Source organism: Diadema setosum, chromosome 5 (assembly GCF_964275005.1).
Source record: "Diadema setosum chromosome 5, eeDiaSeto1, whole genome shotgun sequence".
In the NCBI taxonomy this organism is placed as follows: Eukaryota; Metazoa; Echinodermata; class Echinoidea; order Diadematoida; family Diadematidae; genus Diadema; species Diadema setosum.
In genome coordinates this window covers 18,790,054-18,801,183 of record NC_092689.1, presented here as the reverse complement: position 1 = coordinate 18,801,183, position 11,130 = coordinate 18,790,054, and the positions used below count along the sequence as shown (strand labels likewise).

At 38.1% G+C, this 11,130-nt stretch overlaps 1 protein-coding gene across 1 annotated transcript; it reads left to right on the top strand.

The window, feature by feature from the left end:
• Nucleotides 1-1,776: 1,776 nt before the first annotated feature.
• LOC140228765 (uncharacterized) lies at nt 1,777-9,410 on the top strand. The gene is made up of 6 exons (XM_072309041.1): nt 1,777-1,853; nt 2,474-2,543; nt 3,977-4,093; nt 5,098-5,274; nt 6,124-6,234; nt 9,231-9,410. The coding sequence occupies exons 1-6, from the start codon at nt 1,777-1,779 to the stop codon at nt 9,408-9,410; spliced, it is 732 nt and encodes a 243-aa protein (XP_072165142.1).
• The last annotated feature ends 1,720 nt before the right edge of the window (nt 9,411-11,130 follow it).

The following is an 11,130-nucleotide window of genomic DNA, read 5'->3' as shown; positions in this document are numbered from 1 at the left end:
GAGTTTATCGGGAAAAAATAAAAGACGCATTTTCAACCCCTTTTGGCGCGTGCTTCGTAAAATATTACAGCCGAAGTAATTTATGAAATCGTCACAATCCCGCTAATATTTGAGGTGGAAATGGGCGCAAAAAGGATTGCGAATTCGGCCCTGCATGTCGTGTACCTTTCAAGAACGCATGCACAAATGCGAAGAGATTATCGGGAGAAAAATAAAGAATCCCTTGTATCGCGTGCATCAGAAAATATCACAACTAAAATAATTCATTAAATCATGGCAATCCAACTGACCACCAAGAGCAGGTTACGCAGCAAGTTCGTGCGCCGATGTTTAGAAAAAGTCGCAAACGCATTTGATACAATCTGATTTTGTTCATTATCATTTTACACTAATTCACAAACAAACATTCTAATTTTTTCCTGTCTTTTTTTTTTTAATTTCTTGTGCAATAAATAATGCAAGTTTTAAAAAAATATTAATGTGTAAAATGTACATGGGGGGGGGGGGTACATCCATAAAAAACAAGAAAATAAGTTTGCAAGTCATTTAATGTTTTTTATGTTGTCGTTGTTGACCGGTAAATTTTCTGTTCGGACCTGTAAAAAATTGTAAAACGGGGCATTTACCGGTCCGACAGAGACAGGTCGGACCGGCAGAAAAAATGGGTTAGTGTGCAGCCCTTCACAAGATGGCTACTTTTGCAGCATCCGTTACCAGCTGTCATGGCACCAAAACTGTTTGGAGTTCAGTTGCCAGCATCTCACTGGAAGGTACTTTTTTTGGAGCTGTTTGCAAAATTTAACAAAGATGAACGTTATAAGTGTTTGTCAGTGAGTGTTTCTGCCTCGCGTACCGGGCCCTGGCAAGACGTAAATTTGAATGAATCTCTTGGAGTTTTGAGTGCATTGACATGGAAAAAAGGGTACCCTGATATTCCAAAAAAAAAAAAAAAAAAAAAAAAAAAAAAAAACGACCTACCGACCCTCTTGGGTTTTGGCAATTAAGGGCAAACAAGCAATTTTTTTTTTTTGGCCTAATTGTGTTTCATTATATATCTATTTATTTTTTATTTTCACTTTTATTTTATTACTTTGTTATTCATTTATCATTATTTATTTTTATGGTGTATTTATTTATATATTTGTATATATATGTATAATATATATATATATATATATATATATATATATATATATATATATATATTATTTATTGCTGTTGTTAAAACATACTTAACTCGAAGGATGTCTATAGTTTGGGCTCGCGTGTGTCTAGTTCTGGATCCCGAGTATGACATTTAATAGAGCTATTTGCATGAACGTCATGAATCCGAACAACTCTGAATATTCTATCAGGTGGTGGCCATCGGACATGAGTACCCTAACTGAGTGTTTGTGAGCATTTCCTCCGGAGAAATGACACGGTATGGATGTAGCAAACAGAACTATATAGGTCATATTATTGCCTTATCAACCCTCAATGCAGCGCGATTTCCTTTTAATCTTACTCTAATTTCTGTGTGAACTTGTGTATGTTGTGTGTGTGTTGTTGTTCTCTTGGGGTGGGGGTGGGGGATATGTAAGAGTATTGTTAAATCTACAAGGCTTTTGAGATTAAAAATGATTTCAGGATTATTCATTATGAGCCACCATGAATTTCAAGACATTATTACATCTTGTCTTCACACGGCCTGTCACTTTCAGGAAATTTCATTTTTTAGTTTTCTTTTCATTCAAGGTCGATAGCGTCTTTTCCGCTTCGAAGCGATTTTTCGAAATGCCCGAGGAGATCAAAGCGGAATACGGGAGCATAAACGTCTATGAGGGAGGCTACGATCACATGGGCAAGGAGAGGTCAGTAAACTTTGCATTGAGCTCGTAGTCACGTTGTGTACACTGTTAGTACACACGGTACAGGTTGTCTCTGACAGCAACGCTTATAGCTATCCTAACGAGCAGTTTCTTTGTTTAACTGTGTCCATAAATCATTATATTTTATACATGTCAATGATGATATTATTGAAGACTGTTTGCCATCTTGATTGAAGTGTGTCTATTTGTTTGTGTGCACGTGTCTCATACTCGCCATGAGAAAAGAAAATCCATTTATGACGCCAATGGCGCTCATGTAATTTGAACCTAATCTCTTACTATAAATCGAGATCATCTGATATGACAAAACAAAGAGCAATGAATTCTATTACATTTCTAACAAAATATAGACAGCCATTCACGCGAAGCTTCGTGATAAAAAGTTACGTGTACCTTTCAGGTGATCTTCGTACAATCAGTCCTTCCGTAGCACCTTTTTCTTGATCAACTCGAATTTCCTCGCAGCCATAAGACTGCAATTATGATATCACCTTTAAAAAACAATAGGAATAACACTGATATGATCGTTGTTGTTGTTGTTGTTGTCAAGAATTTGTCATTATTTTAAACTGCATTTGTGATTTTTTCCCCTGATATTGCAGATGTAACATTAAAAGACCTACAGATCTGAAGCAGAGCTTCAATTACAGTACCAAGGGAGATATCAGTCGGGTAGGTGTAAACTGTAACCTATAAGATTTCTTTTTTTTTTTTAAACCAACAATCTATAAATATGATTTCCCCATGCAGATTATACTCCACAACCATCTTAACAATTTCATTCATGTTTTATTCCGAATATGCTCCCAAAATGATTTCGCTGTCCAGAGCGACTTTATTCAGGAGACGGCATCTTCAGTACTGTTGCTTGAATGGTGGGCACGGTTACTTATATACAGTTCGTTATTCCAGATGGTGTGTTTCGGGATAACGAACCTTCAGAATGACAAAACCTTATATCATTTTCGGAATAACGAACACAACCCGGTGGGCACTATCACGTATGGTATGTGGTGTGGTATCAAGAAACATATACTATTTCTGATTGTTAGAGGGTGTGTCATCCATATCAATGCAATAAACACGAGGAATGCACTAAACAACAAATGAAATGGCAACTGTGAATATGATAACAAGTAAGATCAGCACATAATGATTATATATTATAGAGTGGGAGATGTTCATGTTTTTTGGGTTGTTTTTTTTTTTGTTTGTTTTTTTTTTTGTTTTTTTTTTTGTTTTTGTTTTTTTGGTATAATTCTGGTACCGGTACATCTCCTTTGATTTTAGTGAGGCGTCGTTATCCATGGCATTATACCATAAAAATACCGTATACTGGTGTGTGACAGATGTATAATAGCGTGCGTGTGTATGACACATCATTTATTTTGATTTTGTTGTTTCATCTATAATCTAAAAATGTTTCATTTTGGGGGTGGATTGTCAGTCCAGTATAGTGTATATTTTACCTCATTGTCTGATTGCGAAGGATTACAGCAGGTCAATGGGTGTAACAGTCTTTGTATAGACAAGCAAAAAAAAAAAAGGAAAGAAACTAGCAAACAACATAATAGAGCATACAAAAGAAATCTTATATCACGCCCTCTTCCAATAATTATTAACGGCCATGTTGACAATGTTTTCTACTGAGACACCATGCAAATGACGAAGCATCCGGGCACTTGAGCTCCCAGTGAGGAAAATTTGCTGTCAGCTGGCTGTTTATGACAGAGGGACAACTCGTCCCACCGTCAAAGCGAGGCCGAGTTGTCCCCGAGTCCGAGTTTAGCCTGACCCCGATCGGGTAAGTTCTGAAACTGCGACTCCGGCGAACCTTTTTGGTTATTATTTCGCATTTTCGTCGTTAACCATCGAATATCTTGTTATTACAGCGTTATTCCACACATTTCTTAGGCATACGTGCACATTTGGGAGTGAAATTTGACAACTTTTGCAGGCGTACCAGAACAATGTTTTGGCTTTAAGATAAGCCATTATTGTCGCAGATATGGAGCCTAAAACTCGCTACTGATCCCAACTGAATTTTTAGAACGAATTGTATTTTATATTAATCTGTTGATTCTTGTTACCACCTCATATAACAGTACCTACCCGACAAACATATCCCAGAGTTTCGAGCGTCTACAGAGAGCCTGTGGAAGTACTGCGTGAAGATCCATGAAAGGTTGCTGATTGTCATTGCACGTGGACTAAATCTGAAGGTAAATACTTTTACGTGTGTAATACTATTATGTTTGTTTGTTTTTTCACGAAAAAAAAAGTGAGTTAGAGACGGACTGTGCCACATTTCGTCAAACAAATGTCATGGCATGATGTGAACGGGCGACACAGAACGGAAGCCAGTGCATGTGAAAAAAAGGACAAAGATTTGCCCTGGCTGGGTTTGATTATAATAACAATTACAATTTGTATCATTATAGAAATATCAACTGGGCTGACTATACTGCCCAATATTAGTCATGTGATTATGACCAGCAGGAGATCCTGTCCAAAAAAAAAATAAATAAATGCAGAATATACTCTCTTTGCTATTGTGATAAAAACAACAATAAATTACTCATGTATTACACTTATTTAATAAGCCAGTTTGGGGTTAGTTCATGGGCACATGGGTACAAATGTCCTTTCTTCTTTCTCAGTTGATTAGGCACTCCACTAGTTTCAAGCGACAGAAGGCATACGCTTGCCCAACGTAACAATTTATGGAATTCATCAGTCATGTTCAAACAAAGGATGAACTTGCGTAGACCAGGTGACCAGAATGATCCTCTGGCTTCCATTGGCATTTTGGAAAGCATCCATTTCATTATTTTGCATTGAATGTATTAACAATCTCTTTCTGTTGATATTGTCAGATACCGCTTTTGCTGTCAGGTGGACGTGCTGGCAAGCACCACTTATAGGGATCACTTGAATAATTATTACATCACAGATGCTTATCTCAGTGAATTTAAAAACCAATATGCTCTGCTGGTACAGATGACCTTTTTCTGCTCATGCTCAAAGTGGAACCCCGAACTGGCTTATTGGAAAGGGGACAGGGAAATGTGGATCGTCGATCAACGACATCTCATCACGACATCTTCTTTTCATATATATATATATTTTTTTTTTATCAAATTTGATTGCTCTGGTTTCACCAAATATCATGTACATTATGTCGACAAGGAAAATCGTTTGCAATGTGTTTCCCGCTTCTTTGCAGGACCCAGAATTCTTCGTAAAGCTTTACAAAGACATTGGTTCAGAGAACAACAATTCCATTCTCCGCTCCCTGTACTACCCCGTAGTGTCGACCGTTGAAGAGCGCCAGCTGCGGTGTGGAGAGCACACGGACTATGGCGGGATCACACTGCTGTTCCAAGACTCCCTAGGGCTGGAGGTATGACTTGAACTTGAGACTCTCCGAATTGACTGCCGTTTTGCTATACAGAGAGACGAGGCGCGATTTTTAAGTGCTACGATAGATGCTGAAGTGAGGGCCGTTTTGGATACCGAGCTGTAATAGGTCTACTCGATGTTGATATCACTGGCAGGGAAAATTACGTTGTTGTTTTCACGAACATGTCAATTCTGGCCAATTAGACCTGGAATAGTAACTTCTACTTTTGATAATTGTTATGATGATAATATTCAGGTCTTAAAAACGCAAAATACATGTACCATATCATGAAAAGATAAAAAAAAAAAGAAATGTACAAACAATTCTATCTTCACATAGCAGTAACATGATCAACAATTCCCCATAAGATTGTGTCTTAAACACATATTTGAAATCATTAAAATCTGCAATAATTATGTGTTATTTTTATGGGAGATTGTTCCGTAAAGCTGGTACGATGAATCTAACCAACAGCCTTAATTGTCACCGAATATCTTTGATTTCAGACATATTTGAAAGAGGAGAGTTTGCTTTCAAGTTTGTTTTCAAATTTTGCTTTCAGATTTGGCTTTCTCATATGGAAGTACTGTAGTAGTCAACAATGGGTGTAAGGTAATCGTGCCGAAAACAGAATTTGTATTCATTTTTTTTTTCTTGTCCAGAGATTTTTTATTTTTTTTTTACTTTGAAAAATAAAAAGGAAATCAGCAAGGAAACATACATCCCCGGCATCGTAGGTCAGATGATGTCTGGGTTATTTAGATCTTCTTTGATATTGTGTCGACATTTAATTGTTTGGGTCCCTATAATAAATAGTTCATATTTGTCATAACCGGGGGTTTTTGTCAGGTGCGAGATGCTGAAGGTAACTGGATTAGTGCTGATCCTGTGAAGGGCGCCATCGTACTGAACATCGGAGATTTACTGCAACGGTGGACTTCAGACATTCTCAGAGCTACGGTTTGTATTTTGTCAGGTGCTGACTTTCCGTCATTCTCTTAAGAAATTAAAGGGATAGTGTAGTTTTGGTTGAGATGGGGTTTCAGCGGGATTACAACTTTTTTGAGAGATAATGAGAAACCTCATGAAAAGTTAAAGGGCATACAATTCTAAAAGTAATTCAAAGTTTATTTGATGAAATTCGGTTTTGAAATGGCTGAGAAACGAAACCAAAATCAGAAACAAAAACAAAGAGGTCTTAATTAAAGGTGGGAACCACGTTTTATTATGAACGCTTTGTTTTACTCTGTTTTTGGATATCCCAGCCACTTCAAAGCCGATTTTCATCGGATAAACTTTTAATTCCTCTTAGAATGCATGGTCTTTCATATTTCCTAAGTGGTTTCTAATCATCTCGAAAAAAGTTACAATCTTAATTCCCCATCCCAACCAAAACTATATCATCCCTTTAAGCACTGTGGCTTTCATTATCATTACACTCGTGTCTTAAGTCACACGTCTAATCAGAGAGGGTTTGCGAAAGTGAAAAAAAAAAATCAACGTCGCTTAAATGTTAAAGGGACCGTGTAGTTTTGGTTGCGACTTTACTTCTCTTTTCTAACTTTTTTTTGGGGGGATGAGATAATAGAAACAAAGTTCTCATAGGATATGAAAGAGCATGTAATTCCAAGTGGAATTCAATGTTTATTCAATGGAAATTGGGTTTAAAATGGCCGAGATATACAAAACAGTGGGATGCTAATAAAAAGTGGGATCAATCTTTTATTACAATTGTTTTGTTTTACTTTGTTTTTGGATGCCTCAGCCATTCAAAAACCTATTTGCATCAAATAAACTTTGAATTCCTCTTGGAATGGTATGCTCTGTACTATTTCATAAGCGGTGTCTTGGCATCTCACAAAAAAGTTAAAAGCCCAATCCCCATCTCCACCAATAAGCCAGTTCGGAGTTCCACTCTGCGCATGAGCAGAAAAAAAGGTCATTCGGACCAACAGGCACGTTGGTTTTTAAAGTCACTGGGATAAGCGTATGTGATGTATTATTATTTATAATGATTATTCATATTATTCTTATAAATGCTGCTTGCCAGCACATCCACCTGACAGCAAAAGTGGTATTTGGCAATATCGATAGGAGGTTGTTCTTTACATTCAATGTAAGATAATGAAATGGATGCTTTCCCTAGTGTTGATTAACGGATCATTCTGGCCATCTGGTCTATGCGAGTTCATTCTTTGTTTAAGCAGGATTGATGAATACCATAAATCGTTGCGTAAAGCTTATGCATTATGTCGCTCTGAAAACGAGTGAAGAGCCCCTTAACCGCCTGAGAAAAAAGAAAGGTCATTCGGACCAATGTGCCCATGAGCTAACTCCGAACTGGCTTATACTTTGCCATCCCTTTAAAGGCATTTGCACCCTTGTGACAGTCAAACAAAAGCTTTTTTTTTTTTTGGCTATCTCTCTGGCGCAACTCTGATGACTACAATATCACAAGATGTGAGATCTTGTACTCGGCATACATTGCTAGACGATCTGCGGCGGACACACTGGTTTCATCGAATGTTTAAAAGTGTCATTCCACGGTCAAGTTGGTTGACTTTGATATGAGTCGAGGAAGAGATCAAACAGACTGACAGATGGAAGATTCATTAAGTCGTTTATCACAATAAAGATGAGAAAACTCAAAGATTTCCACGCATTAGCATTTGATTAGTGATATCGGTTGCACCAAAGTAGAGAATAATGGTGAAGAAATTATGTCACCGAGACAAATTGCATTGCACTATCATAGCATCAAAGTGATAGTCCATGATTATCTTTTTTTAAAATCACAATCCACTTTCCTATGACTTTCAGTCATTGTTATTAGAGCACTAGGATATATAGGCTGATGCAAAAGATGCAATGCATTTTAAGAAGGAAAAAAAAGTAGTTTTGTTTATTAAACTTTTTTCTTTTTTTTTGACCGTTTGTAAGTATAGCTTTCACCGCCCATTTCCATGAATTCAGTCATTATTAACGTCAGTATGTATACATGTAAAGAGAGAAAAAAAAAATCTTGGAGGAAACTAAAGATGTCTCGGTGCTGAAAATATTTTCGACGATATGATATCCCCGTCATATCATGTAGATGCAGACTTTTTGTCGGTTATAGTGGTATGCTCTTTGAGAAATAGGAATCTTCTGACATTTCATGCTTGCAGTAGACAGGACTTTTAAATTCAAGCGATATCTTAGTCATGTGACATGAAATGTCGTTTGAACTACATGCTTTAGTTAGTTAGGGACAGTCTCAGCATTAGAAAATATGTATTTTTAAGAATCTCTTTATATAGAGTGAGCATGCAGAGCCCACGTGACACTGGCATGTTTACATTCAAAATTTACAAGTCTTAATGTATTGACGCATCGTTAGCTCGTTAGCCCAAGATGGCTATTCTTTGTCGATGCGACGGGTGTCCAAAGAGAACAATGAGGTATCGTTTTTGTGAAGTTCGCGAGTTAGGGTTAGTGTGCTCATAGGGTAAAAAGGACTCGCTTGTTTTTGTGCACTTCCTTTGAAAGAAAGTAGGTTTCCTCTTTTGAATGTGCGTGTTTATTGTAGCGTGTGGAACGATTAACGCCCTTATGGAAGAAGCGAATGCAGAGAGTAGTGGTTTCCTTTGAATAAAAGGGAAAATGTTGAAAAAAAAAAAGGTGCCCGTGTGTCATCCTTCACCTAAACTGTTTACGTGAAATTCTCTCTTTCATATTCATTTCGTTTTTCCTTGTTATTCTTACACCATCCTATAGGGGAATACGGGAAAATAGAAGTTGACTCCTCACGCGCGTTAAGAAAGTTTCACAAAATATTTTTTTTTATCATTATTGTGTGTATCAACATTTAGATGAGTATTGCTAACCACATTATTCTGCAAATTGAAGAACACTGTTCTGTCGTACAGGTTCTCCCCACAGTTTTCCATGATCTTGTTGCTGGTTTTCTTTTCTAGCCTCATCGCGTAGTACACCCTGAGTCATCCAAGCCTAGACAGTCAATTGCCTTCTTCGGAAGACCGGACGACGAGAGCGTGATCGAATGCGTAGACGGCAGTGATAAGTATCCCCCGATCAAGGCCGGCCAATTCTACAGCGATCGTGTTCTGCCCACGTACAGCGGGAACGATCAGTAGGAGATGTGTACATCGTGGAGGCAAAATATGCGAATTTTCGGGTGCGGAAGATGAGTGAGGGAGTGAGCATATCCAAAGGCCCTCACGTCTTAATAATGGGTGATGCGAGCTTATTGATCAAGTTTCCAATCTACCTAAGTACTCCAAAGCAGTTTGAATATCAGCTGCTAATTGACGTATATGTTTCCAGACATTTTCCACTCTCCTTGTAGTGCTGTGATAAACTGACTCTGAAAGCTATTCATCAGCTCCGGTGACTGTCATAGATATTTTGTGTCCCTATAGCTGACAATCACAACATAGCAGGCAATGTAGAGGCTCAAAGTTGATGTTCTATTCTAGAGTTACCTTGCAGCTGTAGGGAGAATGTGCATCTTTCTTCCATGATGGAAAAAACACCCCTCTATCAGTCTAAATACATCACATAGTTATGTTTTCGTACCTGGAATTTCTCATTAATCTTCTCTAGTGCACGAAATATCGACAAATAATGACTCATACCCTATCTACGTTTTATTTAAGGTCTTAATCCTAGAAATCTGATTTTAATGAACCCTTCAATAATTGCATTGCATGCTTGAAACAAACTCTACAATCTTTCAAGAGTACTTTCAAATCCATTTTGGTGCAGTTTCTTTAAGATAGGATTATTTAAAATCATTGGTCATTGGAGTTTCAGGTAGCATGCTACCGTATCATCAAGACGATGTGTGTTACAAGAATGTCACGTCGTCGTTCCTCTACTTTACCCAGAATGTTCAGTCATTTATCCGGAATACCAAGCATGGTAGACACCACATTCATGCCGTGGGTAGATTAACTCCAGATACACACCAACACATTTCCTGCACTAAACAAATAACAAGTGGGGAAACATGATATCGGGGTCATCCCACGAGCTAGACACCCACGAGTCATACAGCCCACGAGCTAGACAATGAAAAGAGGAAGTCATCCCACGAGCTAGACACCCACGAGTCATACAGCCCACGAGCTAGACAATGAAAAAAGGAAGTCCTCCCAAGAGCTAGACACCCACGAGTCATACAGCCCACGAGCTCGACATTGATAAAGAGATCCATGAGTCATACAGCTCGACTCTAAAGGCGAATAAAGTCCGCCAGCTCGACACTAGGCAAATAAGACACATGAGCACGACACTAGGCAAAGAAGGCCCACGAGACAGATACTGCGTGATATATCAGTCTCGTGGGCCTTCTTTGGTTACCAAGTGTCGAGCTCCTGAGCCTTATTTGCCTAGTGTTGAGCTGGTGGGGCCTATTTTACTCTATGTCGAGCTCGTGGGCTGTATGACTCGTGGGTCTCGAACTCATGACGTGCACCCCTTGATAAAACAATCTAACCGCATTTTTCATGTATACACTCGCGATATACAGAGTGTTCAAAAATGTTCTCAAGATTTTTATTTTTCAAATTCGAGAAAAAGTAGGAAAAACAAACACATCATCATTCTCCTAAAAGCAGTAATTTTACATGACCTCAACTTCTTTTTGTTTACTTTCTGCTTTGTATTTGTCTCAGAGTTATTACGGGGTAGAATGAAAAAATTTTACGCTTCATTTTTTTAACCGTTCGGTCACTTGCTTAATGTAATTGGTCTGTGTTATCAGATTAAATACAAAGCTCCAAATTATCACTCTGGTACATGTTTATTGATGATGGCTATCACATTCGGTACGCGGGATTTGACACATTTGAG